This window comes from Sebastes umbrosus, chromosome 16, assembly GCF_015220745.1.
Source record: "Sebastes umbrosus isolate fSebUmb1 chromosome 16, fSebUmb1.pri, whole genome shotgun sequence".
Taxonomy (NCBI): domain Eukaryota; kingdom Metazoa; phylum Chordata; class Actinopteri; order Perciformes; family Sebastidae; genus Sebastes; species Sebastes umbrosus.
In genome coordinates this window covers 2,301,537-2,324,435 of record NC_051284.1, presented here as the reverse complement: position 1 = coordinate 2,324,435, position 22,899 = coordinate 2,301,537, and the positions used below count along the sequence as shown (strand labels likewise).

General features: G+C 39.9%; 1 protein-coding gene across 1 annotated transcript in view; it reads right to left on the bottom strand.

Annotated features, from left to right (window-relative positions):
• si:dkey-288a3.2 (protein phosphatase 1 regulatory subunit 37) overlaps positions 1 to 22,899 on the bottom strand; it is a 90,496-nt gene that overhangs the window by 56,596 nt on the left and 11,001 nt on the right. Inside the window, exons 3-6 of the mRNA XM_037796185.1 lie at positions 9,974 to 10,019; positions 4,592 to 4,692; positions 4,282 to 4,401; positions 132 to 279 (exon numbers count right to left, since the gene is read on the bottom strand). Of these exons, the coding sequence (XP_037652113.1) occupies positions 132 to 279; positions 4,282 to 4,401; positions 4,592 to 4,692; positions 9,974 to 10,019 (415 nt within the window). The remainder of the gene's footprint in view (positions 1 to 131; positions 280 to 4,281; positions 4,402 to 4,591; positions 4,693 to 9,973; positions 10,020 to 22,899) is intronic.

Genomic DNA, 22,899 nt, shown 5'->3' with positions numbered 1-22,899 from the left:
AAGCTGGAGATCAGTGAGGGAATACTGCTTTTGTGTGTGTGCGTGTGTGTGTGTGTGTGTGTGTGTGTGTGTGCGTGTGTGTGTGTGTGTGTGTGTGTGTGTGTGTGTGTGTGTGTGTGTGCACGTCATACCCAGTGTGTATAGTGGCATGCCGCTGAGCTGGGCATTGTGAAGGTGCAGCACTGTGAGCCGGCTGGTCAGCAGAGCTTTAGATAGAGACTGGGCCGGGTAGTCGACCACGGGCACATTACACACATCCAGCCTGGACAGACGCACACTCTGAAACAGAGACACAGTGAATACAGAAACATTCACAAAGAAACAGTTCAAATCAGAATCAGAATCAGCCCAAAAATAGAGAAAGAACAATGTATGGTGGAGCTTCACTAACACTCGGCCTGTCGATAAAGGATAGGTGGTGGTGAGTATTACCCTGTAACACGGGACCGGCCTGTCTGTCCTCCCTGACATCGAACACTGAGAAGATACCAGGAGGAATAACGCAACAAGCCTGAGTTGACGGGACGGTCAGGTCAATGCTGTAGGATGATGTGGAGGGTTGGTCGGGGCACATTATATTAATTTATATTTATATTCTACTAATTTGCTTTGCAATATTACATGCTGTGTTTGTGTCCACCTTATGAGTCCAGTATTAAAGGTCCCATATTGTGTTTATTTTCAGGTTCATACTTGTATTTTATGTTTCTACTAGAACATGTTTACATGCTTTAATCTTCATAAAACCCTTTATTTTCCTCATACCGTCGGTCTGAATATACCTGTATTTACCCCTCCGTCTGAAACGCTCCGTTTTAGTGCTTTTCAACAGAGTTGCAACAGAATTGCAACAGAATTCCGTTGCTAGGCAACGGCTGTTTACTTCCTGTCAGCTGATGTCATTCACACTGCAGCAGGAAATAAACTAGGACACATTTAGAATGTTAACATTTAAAACTGTGAAATGGTGTAAATATTGTATATTTGTGACATCACAAATGGACAGAAATCCTGACGGCTTGTTTCAAATGCACAGTTTCTGAATACCGGCTGTGTGTATTTATCTGTGGATTAAGCGTTTCGATATTTTCAAAATATTTTTACATCACTTAAACCTGCTTTATAATATAAGAACTATGAAAATCTCACTTTTTACAATATGGGATGCAGACTGTGACAGGAGTCTCTTGACTAAACTGTGTTAGCTTATGAAGGGTCAGCAGCTGAGCAAGCTAGCTTGGAGGGCTATGTGACTGACATGTGCCCAGTTGCGTTATTACGAATCCTACTATAGCGAAGGCATGACCCGCCCTGTTCTGCCTCTGATTGGTTTACCCTGATGTTCTTACCCTAACACAGGGGTCAGCAACCTTTACTATCAAAAGAGCCATTTTAGGCAAAAAATAAATAAAACAAATCTGTCTGGAGCTGCAAAACATTTGAGCATTGTGATGAAGGTAACACAGTTTATAGTCTAAGTATATAGTATATAAGTTTAATGCAGTGAGGGCCAAAGAGAAAATGTACTACGGAGTATTAGGGACAAAAACATCTGAGATTTACAGAATAAAGTCGTAATATTACGAGAATAAAGTCATAACTTAACTAAAAAAAAAAAAGTCGTAATATTACGAGAATAAAGTTATAACTTTACAAGAAAAAAAGTCGTAATATTACGAGAATAAAGTCATAACTTTACGAGAAAAAAGTCATAATATTACGAGAATAAAGTCATAACTTTACAAGAAAAAAAGTCGTAATATTACGAGAATAAAGTCATAACTTTACGAGAAAAAAGTCGTAATATTACGAGAATAAAGTCATAACTTTACGAGAAAAAAGTCGTAATATTACGAGAATAAAGTCATAACTTTACGGGAAAAAAGTTGTAATATTACGAGAATAAAGTCATAACTTTACAAGAAAAAAGTCGTAATATTACGAGAATAAAGTCATAACTTTACGAGAAAAAATGTCGTAGGTTGCAGACCCCTGCACTAACCCTAACCAATCTCACTCCTCACAAAGAACGTATATTCATAAGTGAAATTCAATTGTTCGTTCCATTGAAACGTCATCGCCCAGACGCAGAGCTACGTCTCCGTCATATTGGACTGAAATGAGTACCGGACGCCAGTAAAACGTCTACAAAGTGCAGTGCAAAGGTGGGTGTATTATGAGATAATAAAAGTGATGAATTACAGCCAATATATCCATTATTACAGCTGCATACAGCTAGCAGGAAGCTGGCAGAACCCGATATGTCATATGAGCGTGCAGGGTGGTGCAGTCCCGTGGGTCTGATGAACGTTCATTATGCCGAGGAAAATAACTCTGGATTCAGTTGTTAGTTCATTTTACTACTTTTAGGACATCATGATTTAAATGAGGAATATTTAAGTGTTCGTACTGGGAAGTTGATTTACCTAAAAAATCCTCTATCCTCTGATTTGCAGACGTCTCTTTATACATCCACGGACACAGACTCAATGGTGTTTTCAGTCCAAAATGGCGGCAGCGCTACCGCAGCGCCATCTAGCGACTGTCATCTGTTGTCAAAAAAAAGCACCAGTTTTGTGTCTTTGCTTCTGTACTCTTTGCTCCTCATGCCTAAATCTAACCAATCCAACCAACACAGGCAACGAGCTCTAGCCAATCAGAGGCAGAGTAGGGCGGGTCATCCCTTTGCTATAGTAGGATTCGTAATCTAGCGGCCCGGATAGCAGTTAGCTCACCAGCTACATTAATGCTAATTAACGCTGCGAGTAGTCCCTTATGTCACCTTGCCAGTACTTCCTATTTCGCAGATTAACTTTCATTGTGGCGCGTCATAACCACGGGAACATATAGGCGTAAATGTGTATCTTTACAAAACATGTATGTAAACGACTTTTTGACACACCTACAAATCTACCTACAGCACCTTCTTTAAGCAAGCTGACGGGGAAGCACAGCAATTCGTGAACTAGTCAAGAAATTGAATGTACTGATTCATATATATAGACACGGATTTCACATTTTTTCGTGATGGTCAGCACTAAATCAATTCGTATGTAATCCACGTGATTGTGAACCGGGAAGTATAAAGAGCGGCAAACGCTGCGTAGGCAGGAGGTCAGGGTGGATGGGTGGAGACCGGTGTTCATGTCCCGTGTGAAACCACAAGTCAAAGTTCATTTATTTGTCAAGTAACTTCCGTACTTAAATTACAGCAGTTCTGGAGTTATTTTAATCCGAACCGCGATCTTTTCCTAAAGCTAACTAAGTAGTTTTTGTCACGTAACTTCCATACTTAAGTTACACACTTAAGGTGTTATTACAACTCAAACCACAATCTTTTAGTAGCTTTGTTGCCTAAGCCTAACCAAGTCGATCTATTCCTAAACCTAACTAAGTAGTTTTATTTTGAAAAGACTGGAGCAGCAATTGACACACGTGTCACGTGTTTCCGGACATTCGTAGGAAAACGCACAAAAATACGACCACGAAATAAAGGGAAATTCATGTCTATGTACACGAATCAAATAGATTACATTTTGTGAGTATTACACAAACTGCCGTGAGACTGTGTTGGTCCATTAGTCCATCAGTTTGACAATTTTTGTAATAGCCTACTATTACAAAATTCCTTTAATTTTTTTTTTATGAGACAGGGAGACCTGAGCGCGCTGCCCTCTATAGATGAATTTCATCGTGGTAATATGAACTCACAACATAGGATGGCACACTGAGCTTTTCCTAAAGCATGTTGCCAATTTGACAAAGCCACAGTCGGTTCTCTTTACGAGCATCAGATTGCAACGCTGAAGGACTGAAGCGACTGAAGTAACACATCGAAGTGAAAACGGTTTAAAAGTAAGTTTATTTCAAGAACTCCGCGACGGTTGGCGCAGAGAGATGTGTCCTTATATTTTTGACAAAATAATCTTAACTGGAAGTCACGCTCAAAGTCCTCACACTGTGTTCCCTCATCCTGTCCCACTTTGATCACACGCACACACTGAAGTCAGTCAGAGGTAACATTTGGACCGATTGTCTCTCACCCCACAGCTAATCAGTTATGCCTGCTAATGCTATCTGCGATGCTGCAGTAACGCGGCGCGTGTCAGTGTTTTGATGTGTTTATGCTGGTGTTTCGCAGCAGGAGAACTTCTCACCCCGTTTGCTCTTCCCCTGCATCTTCAAACCGTGTAATGTGCAACAAACTCACTTTCCAGGATGTACATTATCCCCCAGAGAAAGCCTACAAGGAAAGATTACTATTCCACTGCGTCAGCCAACCTGCTTTATCAAATGAGCGAGGGCCCTCCAACACAATGTTCCCATACTGCTGTTGTCAGAAATGTCAAGATGGGTTGTAGATTCATAGTACAAAATCATATCCAGCAAGGACGATGCTCCCTGGAAGAGAAAAAAAAATAGTGAAGGAGAAAAAAAATGAAGAAAGCAAGGCCCCAAATTTGACAGGAATGTTATGAAGTTCTTTTGGAAGGAAAAAAATCGCCTCTAATCTGATACAGGGAAGGCCTGAATATGAAACTGTATTGGAAGAGCGAAGCTGAGGAAAATAAGTTTTGCTCATAAAACTCACATTTTCTTCCAGTTGGGCTGCCTGCAGATTGATGAAATCAAAGTGCAGCGATTTCAGAACGACTTCCAGAGCTTCACAGGAGCGGTGGTCTAATCGCTCACCTTGATAGAGGCAAGCAATCAAACGGGAGATAATTGGGAGGCTGTTTGCTAACAGGCAAAATTGCACGGCTCTAAATGCGCTTTATCCTTTTTCCTGAAATGAACATTTCAGCAAAAAATCACGACAAAACAAACTTCCTTTATGGGCCAAGTTTATCTGTGTGCGTGTGTATGTTTTCTTTTAATAAACTTCTGAGACTTCATGAGAAACAGAGAAAGAGAGAAATAATGACGGCTCCAGTTAGAAGAAGACGATGCAGCTTCTTCATGATTGGACTTCCACGATGTGAACGCTCGAGTGTCCATTGATTACTGACTGCCTGCAGAACACTGTAATCAATAAAATAACAACTGAACTTCCAAAAGCTCAAAATGTTGTCTGATTACTTTACTTTTTTCTCCAACGTCTAATTGAGTATGGAATTATCAATTTAACAAAATATAAATATATGTATGTATAATGTATAAACAATGTATTCTTATTTACCAGAACCCAGGGGTGGATTTTAAGTACATTTACTTAAGAAGAGACACTACAGGCAAAAACATCGTTTTTCATCTAGTGGAAAGAAAACATTTAAAATACACATTCAGGTGTAACTTCGGGCTGTTCAGCATGTATTTTTACTTACCATATTTACTATATGCTCTTACTAATACTTAAAGTATAATAATTAGGGCTGTCAATCGATTCAAATACTTAATCACGATTAATCGTATGATTGTCCATAGTTTATCGTGATTAATCGCAAATGAATCGCACATTTTGTATCCGTTCAAAATGTACCTTAAAGGGAGGTTTGTCAAGTATTTAATAGTCTTATCAACATGGGAGTGGGCTAATATGTTTACTTTATGCAAATATATGTATATATTTATTACTGGAAATCAATTAACAACACTAAACAATGACAGATATTGTCCAGAAACCCTCACAGGTACTGCATTTAGCATAAAACAATATGCTGCATGTGATGTCTGTAAAGGGGAGTCTCGTGGGTACCCACAGAACCCATTTACATTCACATATCTGGAGGTCAGAGGTCAAGGGACCCATTTGAAAATGGACATGACAGTTTTTCTAAATCAAAATTTAGCGTAAGTTTGGAGCGTTATTTAGCCTCCTTCGCAATAAGCTAGTGTGACATGATTGGTACCGATGGATTCATTACGTTTTCAAATTTTATATGATGCCAGTATCTTCACTCTAGCTAAACTCTGAGCCCGCTACAACCTAAAAATCACAAGTTGTGTTTATGCGTTAAAGAAATGAGTGGCGTTTAAAGGAATTTGCTAAATTTGACAGCCCTAATTATAATACTTTATATATATATATATATATATATTTATGATACTATGTGCTACTCAGTAAAATGTTGAATGCAGGGCGTTTACTTGGAATTGAGTACTTTTACTTTGTGATATTGCTTCTCTCCTCCTGCCGGACACTGACACTGATTATTATCATACAGTACTTTCACCCCCCGCCCCCTTCTTTTCCTTTTTCTCCTGTTTTTCTCCTCTTTCCTACTTGCAGTGTGATGCCCCACTTCATCAACTCATATGTGTTTTTTTTGTTTTTCATTTTTCATTTACATTTTAATCCTTGTAACCCATGTAACATCATGATGCACCTTTCTCTACAGATTTACATTTTATATACAGTATATTAACATAGTTGCATCGTTTTCTACAGTTACTTCATTGCTTTTGATTTGAAACTTTGTACTTGGCACCCCACCCTTTCATCCATGCGTCATAAACTTTTTTTATACTTTGTACCTAACCTCTTTATTTTCTGTTTTATTAGTGTAGTATATTATTAGTATGGGTGTGTATTTTATTTGGCTGTGTGTGTGTACAGTATGTTAGGGGTGTAAGGGTATGTCCTGTTTGTCCTGAACCGTTTCATACTGTAACAGGACGTTCAGTTGGAAAGTGACTTTCTCTGGTTCGGTTCGCCCGGTAAAACAAATAAGTACTGACGCAATAGCTTAATAAATCTAGTTATTATGTCAATGTGTTACCATCTAACCTCTAAAGCATGAGCTCCACCCAGAAAGCAGTTGTGTGTTAGCTAAAGCGTCCTTTCAGGTTAGCTCCTGGATAACTCGTGTAGCTAATGTTGTTATTATGGCGAGCACAAATCAAAATAACCCCATGCCAACTTTTGGGCGGCATAATAGTTACAGTAAAATATGGCCAATGTTACATCATTTAATGTCTACATTTTTCAAAATTATTTTCTGAGGTCCTTGTTTTCCTTGCTGTACCGAAAATGTACCGAAACATGAGCCCAAATCTGATGTAGGCCTACAGTATGCACTAAAGCTTGGATTGTGTGTATTGTTACACCCCTGGTATACTGTATATACTATATTTATTTACCATAGTATGTATGCAGAATATCTTGGGCAAGAAAATGTCCTTTGGGAAACGTAGTAATAAATAAACAAAGTTCTCTTATCATTATACTATTTTTATTTATTTTTTATTATTTTACTATTTTATTTATTTTTACTCACCACTGCCACAATCTTTAACTTTCATCTGCCACCTGTACAAATATATGTCAAATTAACCTTTTTGTTTCTCCTTATTCTCTTCCACATTTTTTAAAATATTTTTTTTATCTTAACACTATTTTATTTTGTAATCCGACCACTAATCCTGTTGTTTCTGAAGTAATTCTTGTGTTTTTTAGGAGTGATTATCAGGGATCACTGGTACCATTTTGTGGTATCTGACTACATGCATCATATCTATTTAAAGTAATCTTATATTTGATGTGTTTCGTTAATGCATTTAAGGAATTACAGTCAAGATTTGGTAATCTGATTACTCTTGCTCCCCAACCCTGATCAGGAGTCAAATCAAGCTGTGACTGATCAAACAAATCCATGTGACTTTTAAGTCTCAATCTCTCTCTCTCTCTCTCTCTCTCTCTCTCTCTCTCTCTCTCTCTCTCCTGGGTTAATTCTTATCTGCACGGCCAAGAAGGGGGAAATGATAATTACTATCATAATTATTTCCAAAATGATTTTTTTCCCCTGTGTTTTAACAATAATCACTTAACTGAGCGACGGCAGAGGGCGTGTGGGGTGGAAGGGAGAGCCATCTGAAATCCCATTTTTCTAATCCGCCCTGCGTCGGGAAGATAATAAGGCAGCGACACCCGCAGTCAGATGTCATCAGTGCGTGACGACAGTGACGCCCATCACGGCATCGCACACAACTTTACACCGCTGCTGCGTGCACATGTGTCGGCTGCTGTGCTTCTAGACTTCTGAGACCTTCACAGCGAGGACATTCTGTCCAGTGTGCACTCGTACAGGAGACTATCTGAGCAGGGATTTAGGATTTAGGCTGGGATTAGGTTTAGTTTAATATAAGAACTAGAATCAAACTTAGTTTAGGTTACAGATTTGAACTAAAATGAGGTTCATCTTAATGTGAGGACTACAAATTAAATTTAGTTTAGGATTAGGATTAGGGTTATGATTTTACTCTGAATCAGATTAGGTTTACTTTGAAATAATGGCCACATAAAGGCCACACTCAAATTTAGTTTAGGGGTTAGGTTTGGGGTCTAGGCCCAGTCTAGACTAGGTTTAGTTTAAGAGCTAAAATCAAATTTAGTTTAAAAATAGAGTTGGGATTTGAATTAGGATCAGGTTTGACTCAATGTAAATTTAGTTTAGGATTTGGGTTTAAAGGTCAAATTTAAACCAGGATTAGGTTTACGTAACGCCAAGGCTAGAATCAGATTTAGTTTACGTTTAGAATTTGGGTTAAAATTTGAATTTGAACAAAGACTAGGTTCAGTTTAATGTAAGAACTACAAATTCAATTTAGTTTAGGATTAGGGTTATGATTTTACTCAGGATTAGGTTTACTTTGAAATAATGGCCACATAAAGGCCACACTCAATTTATTTTAGGGATTAAGTTATGGGGCTAGGCCCGGTCTGGGGTTATGTTTTTGAGCTAGGATTAGGTTTAGTTTAAGCGCTACAATCAAATTTAGTTTAAAAATACAGTTGGGATTTGAATAAGTATTAGGTATGATTCAATGTAAGGGCTGAAATCAAATTTAGTTTAGGATTTGGGTTTAAAGGTCAAATTTAAACCGCGTCATAATCTTTTTCGGAACGCGGACGATTTTCTGAGCTTTCGCACCGCGAATAAAACCATGAACCAATCACATGTGGTATGCGTTGCGTTGCGCCTATATTAATAAGGATTAAAACAACAGCACGGAGGCTCTGTAGTCCGAACCAGGACAGAAAACTTTACTATTCCTGTCAACCTTGACAAACAAACCAGCAGACCAGATCCATTTCTTCCGTTCTTACCTTTCACAATAAAACATGTAAATATATAATTTTCACTGGTGTCACGCCCCCGGTGTGTAAAGGCCTTAAGGGTTACATTCAAATTCAGTTCTTTTAGATTCAGGGTTAAAATTTGAGCTTTTGGGATTCGATTTAGTTGAATATACTTTACAAAGGCTAATCATGTAAATCATGAAAATCATCATCGGGGTTAGTATTTGAATCAGATTGACTTAGGGTAATGGTTATGCATTATTAAATTCATTAGGCACTGATTCAGGTTCCAGTTAGTGCTAGGGCTGAGATTAAAGTAGGATTTAGGCCAGAATAAGAACTAGGTTTATCATTTGGTTGGAAAATCAAATGAGGAGGATTTTCTTGCTAGTGATCTGCCTTATTCCGTGTTGTTGCATTTATTATTATATATTCACAATCATATGCATTTCTAGAAAATTCTAGAAGATTTGGAACTGCATAAGGACCAGTAAAATCCCCTTCCCCTCCCATAGAGTCAAGTGATGGTGTAGGACAACCCAGCAGTTATCTCCACTCAGGGTTTTTATGGCAGATTTTCAATAGAAGTTCTGTATAGGGTTTATGATGAACACATGAAAATTAATAAACAACTGCGGCAAACAATACAATGTTCACTGACTTATTTCATAAACCAACACACTTGGTTCAAGACAACATTTAAGACACAGAAATATATTGAGATAACAAATCAAAAATACACATTTATATATTGACTCAAATGTATCATGGATTTCTTTTTTTGTTCTGTGTGCAAAATAATTGTCTGATATTTTTGGTCTGTTGTTACATATTTTCTATAATTACCACTTTGATTGAATATGTAAAACATTACAAAATCATTCAGTGTATCATGAATGTCACATAAAGTCCTCAATCATATTTAATAATGACGGAGTGAGGCGTTCAGCTTACCTTTGAGATCCAGACATTTCACACTGCCACCTACACACACACCCTGCTGAGAGAGAGACAGAGAGAGGGGTAGAAGCAGGAGGTGTGAGGGAAAGGCGTGAACATGCACACACACACACACACACACACACACGCACACACACGCACACACACAGATATTTGGCAACAGCAGTGCACCATCCGCCCTCCCCAGTCTCTTTCCGCACGGCCTCTCCATCCATGCCACACTGTACCGGTTTGATCAGGGAGGCTTATTGGACGCCAGAGCATGAATTATGAATTTCACACAGTTTACCGCCGCCGTTGATGGTGACACGGCGTCCTAATTAACCAGTGTATAATAATTAGAAACAGCTGGTCATCAGTTGATGTGTTCATTTGCCAGAGCCAGTGTTCCACATACATCTAATTTGACTGCATCAATCACCGGAGGTGGCAGATTTGTGCGGATGGTGGAAAACACAGATTCTTTTTTTTTCTCCTGACAAGCAAAACAGGGAACGGAACAACGATTTTTTTTTTTTTAAGCCTCCTTTTATAGATGATGGTAAAATGTGATTCTGTGACATGGGATCATTGTGAGTAGGGTTGGGCTAATATATGGAGACGATTTTGGCCATGTTTCACCTCCGGTTCCTCTCCGACAGCAACCAACAGGTTCTTTATGTCGTTATTTAAAGGCAATAATGTATCAGAGATGCACCTGATCATTGATTAGGGCAGGTTGAGGTCAACAGCTGCTACCCTGAGAGCATTTCACCAGTCTGGATTCAAATGAAGAACTGTCTCATAAGAACACAGTTCTGGGAGATATTTGGATGTTTAGTATGACAACTGTCAAATGTGAAAAAAAAACCTGCATATTAATTTAAAATATCACTTGGTGGAAGCATCAATTAGAGGCCGCCCACAACCACCAGGGGGCCCCAGAAGTGAGCAAATTAAAAAATATGAATTCTCTGTGGTTTCCTCTGTTCATTTGTATTTTTTTCACAGGAAGGAAATTGTATTAAACATATTGTTTAGGTGTTAATTGTTTTTATTTGAATGCTTTTAATTACAGTACATTGTTGTTTTACATATTTGTACATTTTAAATTAGTTTTGTAGGGTTCAAATATGGTGTTTACTTTGCTCTAAAGGCCCCCGAAAAACAACTTTCTCAATCAGCTCCTTACTCGGAGCGATGTGGGTCTTATATGAACAGAAAAGTTACAACAATTTTGGTTAATTCATATTAGAGATTTCTGTTTGCTCAGTTGGGAAAAAAATGTGTTGTCATATATTTCCGTGCAGCAATCAGGATTTAGCAACATTTTAATCAAAATCTGATGACAGTTGTGAGGTTTGTTGTTGCTGTTACTGATCAAACCAAACCCTCACTGTGTCAGGATGAAGCAGATTAGCAGAGTCTGTGATAGTTAAACTCCTAATAACAAATACAGGGCCGGGCTCTAGCCCTTTTGGTGCCCTAAAATTCGGATTTGGAGTTCAACCCCCCCAGACCCCTAACCCTAGCCCCGTAAATCGCAACACACATCAGCCATCACAATGGTTTTATGACAAAAATTAAGATATTTATTTTCATAAATAACTGTATTTGATATATTATTAATAAACAATTGGTCCCTAATATTGTTGGCTTAAAAGTGTTTAGTCAGTTTCGCTACAACAAGAGTTACAGGGGGTGAAAAGCGTATTTCTTTCTTTATTTATGTATTTGTTACCTCAAATCAGAAAATTAGAAAGAGCGTCCACCGGCTTTTTTTTATTATTTTTTAATTTTAATTTGTTTGTTTTTTGTGACCAGCACCCCCCAGACGGTGGCACCCTAGGTGACCGCTTATGTGGCCTATGCCTTAAACTGGCCCTGAGCAAATACATATATTTTTTGGGGATTGTTGAACTACTAATAAATCGTTGGACAAACCAAACACTGGCTCTAGAGAGAGCCTTTAGAGGTCCCATATTGTAAAAAGTGAGATTTTCATGTCTTTTATATTATAAAGCAGGTTTAAGTGCTGTATATATACTGTTAAACTATCAAAACGCTCAAGATACGGAGAAATACACGCAGCCCGTATTCAAAAATTGAGCGTTTGAAACAAGCCATCTGTCCATTTGTGATGTCACAAATATACAATATTTAGACCATTACACGGTTTTTAAACGTAAACATTCTAAATGCGTCCCAGTTTATTTCCTGTTGCAGTGGATGTAAATAACATCAGCTGACAGGAAGTAAACATAGACCCAAGCTGTTACCTAGCAACACAATTCCATTGCAATTCCATTGCAATTCCATTGAAATGCACTAAAACGGAGTGTTTCAGACAAAGGGTAAATACAGGTATATTCAGGCATAAAGGATGGGGAAAATAAAGTTTTTTTTTAACATTACAGCATGTAAACACGTTCTAGTAGAAACACAAAATACAAGTATGAACCTGAAAATGAGCCTTTTTATGTTACTTGAAGGCCACCGTAGTTCTCCGACACGCTTGTGAAACTGCGGTAACATGAGCCACAAAGTGTTAAACCTGGTTCCGCCAGCCGCGGTCTGATTTCCGTTGCTCCTAAAGTGGTGTTATTATGGTACTGATGGCATCTGAGCGAGGTGAATGGCGTTACCACGGGTTTTGCACTCGGGGGCTCACGTTATACAACTTGGAAAGGGAGTGAGAGGAAGGGTTCTCAGTTAGTTGCAATCTGCAACCGCACCACTAGATGCCGCTAAATACTACACACTGTACCTTTAATGTTATAAAGAAACCCCAAAGGTTTGAAAGCGAGTTTTCAGGGGCTTTAATATCTTAAATGCTGATTTGTTGCTATTATTTTTTTTCGTGCTCTTTATCAATAAAAAGATATTGGGGGGTGTGGGGTGCCCCATTCTGCTCAGGGCCCCGTAAAGTCTTGTCTCAGCCATGTCACCACCTTCATGTCAGTCAAACCCCGGCTTCCTGACTGCCTTCCTTTACACCGACTTATCTTGGCTGGCTCACTGAATTGCCGCCTTCGTATTTTGCGAGCAGCGCCTTGTTTCCTCTCTCCTTGCTAAATATGATTCATTGTTCAAAGGGACACGGGAAGTACAAAAGGACTTGGAAGGCTTTCCTCGCTCGGCTCTCGTGCCGCAGAGAGGAGAGCAGGGCGGGAGACAAAAAGACGGCGGCCATAATGTGCTCCTGTTGAAAGAATTAGACAGATCAATGGGACATAAATTGCACTGTTTATGTATACAAGAGGCTGGTGTGTAATTGGTAGAGGTGGTTGAATTTCCACCCGTAATCATCTTAACTGAGACACACACTCACACACACGCATACTTATGCACAAATGTGTCTACATGCACATACTCACAGTGTGTGTGTATGTGCTTAACACGTAGTGCTTTTATAAAAATAGAGCAGGTTTTCTGTCACTGTGAGCTCAGATAGGAAGGAGTGCAGATCCAATTTCACCTCATTGACTCAATTTCTTTTATTAATTTGATCCCAAATATACAACAAATTACAATGATGAAAGATTGACATCTTTAACATGCATTTTTATTCGGTTTTATTTTATCTGTCTACGGCATGTTTGTTTTTTTGTTTTTTTAAATGAACACTATGAGGAATAATTTTACAACCCTGGACAGTTAACACTCATTTTATTTGTATTATTATTTTATTTATAATACATTTGCTACATACACTTCAGTAATTTACCAAGGATGTACGCTTGCAGATATTTGATTGGCCGATGCATCTCTGTGTGTGTTTATTACTGCATTAATTCTTTAATATTTCACCATTTTATTTGGAAGTCTTCCAAAAAAATATAAGAAAAAAATAAATCTAATTTATCTACGACAATTATAAGTGAAAACAAGCAACGTATGCATTAGAAAAGTTGCAATTAACATTCATATGGTCACGAGTTTCTTTATGTAATAATTGAGTAATTTTAAAAATGGACTTCATGAACCTTAGGAAGCTGCTGTTTTGGTCGCAATACAGAGATATGCATCGTTTTTTCTGCCTTTCCATAAGAAATACAGTGTATTTGTGTGGCTAGATGTTATTCTGTCCTGTTCCTGACCTCCACCCGACACGTCACATGGCAGATATTCTATTATGTTCTGTGTGTTGGCTCTAGACCACTAACATCCTCTCTCACTGTCACTGTCTTCAGGTTCCTTTCACCCCTTCAGACCAGAACATGTACCTGTGTCCATTATTGAGTATTATAGCAGAAACATCATTTTTTACATCATAGATTTTTATTGTACTGTGACAGCACAACTTTGCCTTGAGATAACTAATTAAAAATCAGTTTAGGAATACATACAGTATGAAAATAAAAGCATGAATTATGCTCCTTAAGAGCTTCATGCAGATGCTTGTATCAGTTCTCCTGATTCAAAGCTGTTAGACAGTCACATGTATCTGATGATTTCTGGCTCTGTGCCACATACGGCTCTGCTTCTCATCCCAAAATGCAACATTAGAACTACTCCTGCTCTACTCTTCTGCTAAACACGTCATCAGATATTAGAATGTGTAAATGGGATTCCTTAAAGAACACAATATGCATCAGAGGGCTATTTTATCGTGCTTAATTGTAATGCTTCAGCGGTTTCAGCATCATTTGTGTCTTCTAGAGGAATCTTGTTTTTACAAACTTGTCAGTGGTGAGAGTTGCTGGGTACACATCGCCCAGGATTTTTTTTTTTTTCAGAACGGCCTCAAGCCGGTTGGCTTTTGAGCACGAGGACAAGAAAAGTTTCCAGATTTCCAGCTGGAGTATAGAGGCATGTTTTGAGTGTCCAGCTTGCTCCATTCATCTCTTCCTCTGACTCTGTACGCATTGCTGCCACCTCTGAATTTTTGTTTGGTCTGTCGCAACAGCATAAAAAAAAAAAAAAAAGTGTCAGTGTGTGCTGGCGTCCGGCTAGCGACTGCTTGTGAAACCGCTTTGTTTGTGGCACCGAGCCAATGGACGATGCTCAGCAAGAATGTGCAAGCAACTGGCTGGCTACCCATATCACACTCCCAAATGTGCACGCACTAACACGCACACACATATATACACACGCACATGCACGGAGAAAGAGAAAGAAAGAAACACACACAGCACTTCCTCCTCCTCACAAGAAATACAGCGGCGGCTGTTTTTCATCTTAATGAATTTCTGAACTTGTTCGTTCCCTCTCCGCTCGCCGCTGCCTCGTGGTGAAAGACGGAAACCGAAGGCGCCGGCTGCCAAATCAATTGATGTGTCAGGAGGGAGAGAGGACAAAATGGAGTGATAAAAAGAAAAGCGTTCCCTCCCTCACACACACTCTCTCTCTCTCTCTCTGTCTCACACACACAGGCGGCGGGAAAAGACAGAGAAGAGGGGGGGATCTGGTTTCCAAACTTGACTTCCACAGAAGTCATCTCTGGTGCATTCACTATATTCTTCACTCAACCGTCCAGAGCTGCTCTGCCTCCTCCAGGTGGCTTTGTATTAAAAACTGTTTTGAGTGCACCATTTTTCTCCTTAGCCCATTTAATTAACTGACAAAAAAATATATAAATAAATATATATTGTATGTATTTTTAACGTGCATTTTCAGAGCTTTTAGGGGTTAAAAAATCCCTCCCCCCCACATTTTCCTTTCAGCATCTTTTCTGCAATAAAGGATAAATTATTTAAAATAACACGACCTTTTATCTCACACCCTTTGAAGGCAGCAAATTAAAAATGTAAATTGGGAGCTAATTAATATGCAAATGTATTCGTTCGCTGTTAACAATTAGCAATTAAAGCTGCAGTGTCTAGAAAGAGCACAGGCAAAATTAGTAACTTCATTTATCATTTAAAAAAAAAAGAGAGAGAGATCTAAAAACGTACATAAAATTCTAATTGACTTTCACAGTATTTCCCTCTGTCACCGCCTTTGTTCGACCGCACTGCTTTTGAAATACATGATAGCGGGCCTTTAGCGACTTAATTAATGCCACTTTGTGTAAAATATACTGTCCCCTTAAATGGTTGATGTCAGAAATAATGTACACATTCAAGGCTGAGTGGCGAGTGCTTGGTTGGAAGGGTGTGTGTGTGTGTGTTTCGGAGTGTGTGTTGTACATTTAACTCTCTGCTGAATTTTAGATTTAGTTCTGCAAGTTTCTCACTGTGTGATTCTATCAGCGTTAATATTGGAGGGAAGGAGAGAGAAAAACGGGGAGCACAGGCAACCTATACTGTAATTTGATTGTTTATGAGAATAATTGATGACTATATTTTCAAAAACATCATCATAAAAAATAAGGAGTAATAACACGCTATAGCCACCACGATAAATGTACACTTTTTGTAACATTTCTGAATCTGAGAATTTGTTTCAGCCTTTCTAAGTGCAGCATTAGAATCAGTCTGTGTTCAGGGATCCTCTTTTCGCTGGCACACACAGTTGATTTGATGTGATTCACCTTTATTTCGGTCATTGAAGGGGACATATCATGCTCATTTCCAGGTTCACACTTTTATTTGGGGTTTCTACTAGGGCTGTCAATCGATTCAAATATTTAATCGCGATTAATTGCACATTTTTTATCTGTTCAAAATGTACCTTAAAGGGAGATTTGTCAAGTATTTAATACTCTTATCAACATGGGAGTGGACAAATATGCTGCTTTATGTAAATGTATGTATATATTTATTATTAGAAATCAATTAACAACACAAAACAATGACAGATATTGATCCAGAAACCCTCACAGGTACTGCATTTAGCATAAAACAATATGCTCAAATCATAACATGGCAAAATGCAGCCCAACAGGCAACAACAGCTGTCAGTGTGTCAGTGTGCTGACTTGACTATGACTTGCCCCAAACTGCATGTGATTATCATAAAGTGGGCATGTCTGTAAAGGGGAGACTTGTGGGTACCCATAGAACCCATTTACATTCACATATCTGGAGGTCAGAGGTCAAGAGACCCCTTTGAAAATGGCCGTGCCAGTTTAGAGAGTTATATAGCCTCCTTCACGACAAGCTAGTATGACATGGTTTCAGATGATACCAGTACCTTCACTCTAGCTTTAAAACTGAGCCCACTACAACCTAAAAGTTGCGTTAATGCGTTAAAGAAATTAGTTGCGTTAAAAATAATTGGAAATGTTGGAAATTAACTTTTTTGTCCACCTTTCACTGCGGCTAGTGAGCAGATAAACACCCAAACTCTAAATCTGTGCTCTCAAATCTTCACATTACATCCTTCTTTCACACACATTTTCCTTCTCTGCCTCCTTTTTTCTCAAGTCTCTTTTTCCATGATGGACGGATCCATACCAAAATGGTCAATATTTTGATCCTGAAATGCTGCTCATTTATAGATATATTTCAACAAGCATCCTCCCAGACATTCAGTGCACTTAACTCATTCTTTGCATTTAAAGGTTACATATATGATCATATTCTACATTTGTTTCTTAACAAAACCCACGGAAAAACTAAAGATGTCATCATGTGACCTAGGTCACCTAGGTCACTTGATGACCTAGTTCATGTGAATTCATGATCTAGGTCACCTAGGTATAAGTTCACATCCATTCGCGTGTGGTCAAACAGTCAAGAATGAACTTCCATTTTCAAATGTGTGTGTTCTAGTTATAGTTGTAGAATGTAAAGTCACCCACAACCCCCAAATTCCAAGAAACATGAAACATAACTGAGATGGAGGAAGAAATCTGAAAACACAGCACATAGTCGCATAGTAGTTTGTAAAATAGTCACGAAATTGAATGTATTGAGTTGTGTACATAGATGTGAATTTCACATATTTTTTGTGATGGTCAGCACGAAATCAATTTGTATGTAATCCACGTAATTGTGAACCGGGAAGTATAAAGAGTAAGGAGGGGGGTCGGGGTGGATGGTGTTCGTGTCCCGTGTGAAACCACAAGTCAAAGTTTATTTATTTGTCACGTAACTTCCGTACTTAAGTTACAGCTCTTCCAGAGTTGTTTTAACCCAAACCATCTATTCCTAAACCGAACTAAGTAGTTTTATTTTGTAAAGACTTGAGCAGAAATTGATGCGTGTGTCTCACGTTGCTGGACATTCATAGGAAAACGCATTAAAAATACGCCGTTGAAAGTCGTGCTGAGCTTCAGGAAAAAAAAGGGAAATTTGTGTCTACGTACACGAATCAAATAGATTAAATTTCGTGACTATTTCATAAACTCCCGTGAGACTGTGTTGGAAAACCTGGAGAAATAAAACCCAAACTATCTGTATGGCTGGATTACAGTGAGTCAAAAAATACTGTACATTTTTTGTAATGTGGTTGAACTGACCCTTTAAATCTCAGTGACTCTACAAATGCAGTCATTTGGGGGAGTTCTGAATTAAAGACTACAGCAACTACAGATTATTCAAATGTGAGTCACATGATTAACATATTCTTTACACATGCATGAGCTTGTATAGAGATTCTTTATAAGTTGACTTGACTTGTATGATTCAGGCTTTTTCCCTAAACATTTGCTCGTTTTGGTGACAGAGCGTCTCCCCCTGTGTGAACCCTCAGTGAGTCCAGGCCTGTAATATTATCCTACTTACAAAAGCACTCATATTACTTGTGCGACCACCCGACCGTGCAAATTCAATTCAGCCTAATAGTGCACCACCAATAGTGCATCACACATGCCATTCAGTTTAACTGCAACTGCTCCGAATTCAATTAGAGGCAGAGAATGTAAAATAGACTCTTTTACACGTAGACGAGGTTTTATCCTTTCTCAGTTATGCATGCTGTTTCCCAAACGGCATTAAAGCAGAACTGTGTAAAACTACAATGGAAAGGCTGCGGAGTCAGTGTGTTTTAAATAAAGCATGTTGTGGCTGCCATGTGTGTGTGTGTGTGTGTGGAGGCCGTCTGAATGACAGACTGGAGTGTGTTAGCGGCGGGTCCCGTGGTGATCCTCATCCCGACCCATACTCCCCGCTTCTCTTTTTTTCCGTGTGATCGCCGCGGCTGCCGCTGTACACCATTTCAAATGCGCCACTAACCGCCCCGTTATCGCTGTCTCGGCCTGTAATGAGAGGAGCGACATATGTCCGGTCCCCCTGCTGTTCCCTGATAAGCGCTCGCATTCAGATGCATGCAGGAACACTCCTCCACCCCCCCCACCTCCCCCCCCTTCCTCTCCTTCTCCTCTCTGTGCTTTTTATTTTGTATGCAAAACCTGCTAACAACCACCAAGGAAAAAGTGTGGCACTTACTTAGTGACATTTACCTCGCTGCAGACTATTCCACACGGGGAGGAGGGGGGGGGCGCAATAACAATCAGCATGCATTTAATTTAAAAGAAAAAAAATGTTCCCTTTAGAATTACGCAGGGAGGGAGAGATATAGCTTTCTGTGTGCGTGCGTGTGTGTGTGTGTGCGTGTGTGTGAGGAGCTATAACAGTTGTGCCGGCAGACTTCCGCAGTGCAACATTAATGCTAATCAAAAGAGCTGAGAAAGCAGCGGTGGTCTGTAAAAACAGATTTTCTCTTGTCTTTTCATTTCTGGAGGGATCCCCCCGAGGGATTTATCCCGGCAAAATAACATTTCTGGGAATTGAATCTGACCCTATGAATTTAATAGAGGCACGTTGTCATGTAAGGCCGTTTTTTTTTTTTTTCCTTAGCTGTGGGATAAATAATGAAAGTTAAGTTGCGGTAATTGATTTCTCTTCAGTCCACTCAACTGAATAATCTGCAAGGGAAACAACCACTAAGCTATTCATTAGAAGATTTGCCAACATGCAACTAATTCTGAGCTTATTCTCCAAACATCATGGAAAGAATACAAACTCCTAGTCGGAGCTTGCTTGATTTACAATCCTATTGTGTTTGGAAAATACTTCACTTAAACCCCTTGAAACAATTTTTTTTCCCTCTGTAACCTAAAATAAATCCATCAATAAATCACACTTAGCACATGGGTGACACACAAACTGGTTTATGTGATCTAAATTCTGGGAAGACAATTCATTTCTATGAATTTTTTTATTCATTTTTATATAGCGTCAAATCATAACAGAAGTTATCTCAAGACGGTTTTCATATAGAGCAGGTTTTAGACCGTACTTTATAATTTAGAGACCCAACAACAGAAAATAGAAACGTTGGGCAGAACCAGGCTCTGGGTGGGCGGCCATCTGCCTCGACCGATTTGTGAATGTGTGAGAGTACACTGTGATATGAGAAGTAACGAGTCTGGGTAAAAATTCATTCTCATAAAGAATTATTTGTTGCGATTTCATGAAAATAATGAATAATAATAATTTCTGCCAAGAGATTTCTCTTAAAAATATACAGTGCTTTGGTTGTATGACTTCATCAAATAAAAAGAGAAATTTCTGTCACACGACTGATGGTTTGATATCCCATCTATGCCTCATTTCCACTGCATGGTTCGACTCAACTTGACTCGACTCAACTCACTTTCGGTACCAGTACTGAACTCTATTTCATTTTCCACTGCAGATAGTAACCCCTCAGTGTAGACGGGATCTCAGCTGATTGTCATAGCGACACCGCGTGAAATAGCTCTGACATCATCTTCAACAAAGCACTCACTGGAGCCTTTCATTGGCAACCAAACAGAGGTCCGTCGTCAATGTACGGCGGCATAGTGTACAGCATAGTGTACGGCGTAGTGTACGGCGTAGTGTACGGCGTAGTGTACGGCATAGTTTACGGCATAGTTTACGGCATAGTTTACGGCATAGTATACGGCGTAGTGTATGCCTACGTAGTGTACATTGTAGTGTATGTCATAGTGTATGGCGTAGTGTATGGCGTAGTCGTGTATGTCGTAGTATACAGCGTAGTGTACGTAATAATATACGTTGTAGTGTACAGTGTACAACGTAGTGTTGGCCTACGTAGTGTAGGCCTATCTAGCGTAGGCCTATCTAGTGTACGCCGTAGTGTACGTCTTAGTGTATGTCGTAGTGTACAGCGTAGTGTACGGCGTAGTGTACGTCATAATATACGTCGTAGTGTACTTCACAGTGTACTTCATAGTGTACGTCAAAGTGTACGACGTAGTGTAGGCCTATCTAGCGTAGGCCTATCTAGTGTACATCATAGTTTACATCTTAGTGTTGGCCTACATCGTCTACAGCGTGTACGTCATAGTGTATGGAAGGTGTATGCCTAGGTAGTGTACGGCGTAGTGTACGGAAGGTGTAGTCCTATGTAGTGTACGGCGCAGTGTACGGAAGGTGTAGGCCTACGTAGTGTACGGTGTAGTGTACAGAAGGTGTATGCCTACGTAGTGTATGGCGTAGTGTACGGAAAGTGTAGGCCTACATTGTGTAGGCCTCCGTAGTGTATGGAAGGTGTAGGCCTACGTAGTGTACAGCGTAGTGTACAGAAAGTGTAGGCCGACATAGTGTATGGCGTAGTGTACTGAAGGTGTAGGCCTACGTAGTGTATGGCGTAGTGTACTGAAGGTGAAGTCTACATAGTGTACGGCGTAGTGTATGGAATGTGTACGCCTATGTAGTGTACGGCATAGTGTATGGAAGGTGTAGGCCTACATAGTGTACGGCGTAGTGTACGAAAGGTGTAGGCCTACGTAGTGTACGGAAGGTGAAGTCTACAAAGTGTACGATGTAGTGTACAGAAGGTGTAGGCCTACGTAGTGTACGGCGTAGTGTACGAAAGGCGTAGGCCTATGTAGTGCATGGTGTAGTGTACGGAAGGTGTAGGCCTACCTAGTGTATGGAAGGTGTAGGCCTACGTAGTGTATGGCGTAGTGTACGGAAGGTGTAGGCCTACATAGTGTATGGCGTAGTGTACGGAAGGTGTAGGCCTACATAGTGTATGGCATAGTGTACGGAAGGTGTAGGCCTACGAAGTGTACGGAAGATGTAGGCCTACGTAGTGTACGGCGTAGTGTACAGAAGGTGTAGGCCTACGTAGTGTATAGCTTAGTGTTCAGAAGGTGTAGGTCTATGTAGTGTACGACGTAGTGTACAGAAGATGTAGGCCTACGTAGTGTACGGCGTAGTGTTCAGAAGGTGTAGGCCTACGTAGTGTACGCCGTAGTGTACAGAAGGTGTATGCCTACGTAGTGTATGGCGTAGTGTATGGAAGGTGTAGGCCTACATAGTGTATGGAAGGTGTAGGCCTACGTAGTGTATAGCTTAGTGTTCAGAAGGTGTAGGTCTATGTAGTGTACGACGTAGTGTACAGAAGATGTAGGCCTACGTAGTGTACGGCGTAGTGTTCAGAAGGTGTAGGCCTACGTAGTGTACGCCGTAGTGTACAGAAGGTGTATGCCTACGTAGTGTATGGCGTAGTGTATGGAAGGTGTAGGCCTACATAGTGTATGGAAGGTGTAGGCCTACGTAGTGTACGGCGTAGTGTTCGGAAGGTGTAGGCCTACGTAGTGTATGGCGTAGTGTACGGAAGGTGTAGGCCTATGTAGTGTACGGCGTAGTGTACAGAAGGTGTAGGCCTATGTAGTGTAGGCTTACGTAGTGTATGGCGTAGTTTACCGAAGGTGTAGGCCTACATAGGGTACGGCATAGTGTACAGAAGGTGTAGGCCTACGTAGTGTATGGCGTGGTGTTCGGAGGGTGTAGTCCTATGTAGTGTACGGCGCAGTGTACGGAAGGTGTAGGCCTACGTAGTGTACGGTGTAGTGTACAGAAGGTGTATGCCTACGTAGTGTATGGCGTAGTGTACGGAAAGTGTAGGCCTACGTAGTGTACGGTGTAGTGTATGGAAGGTGTAGGCCTACGTAGTGTACAGCGTAGTGTACAGAAAGTGTAGGCCGACATAGTGTATGGCGTAGTGTACTGAAGGTGTAGGCCTACGTAGTGTATGGCGTAGTGTACTGAAGGTGAAGTCTACATAGTGTACGGCGTAGTGTATGGAATGTGTAC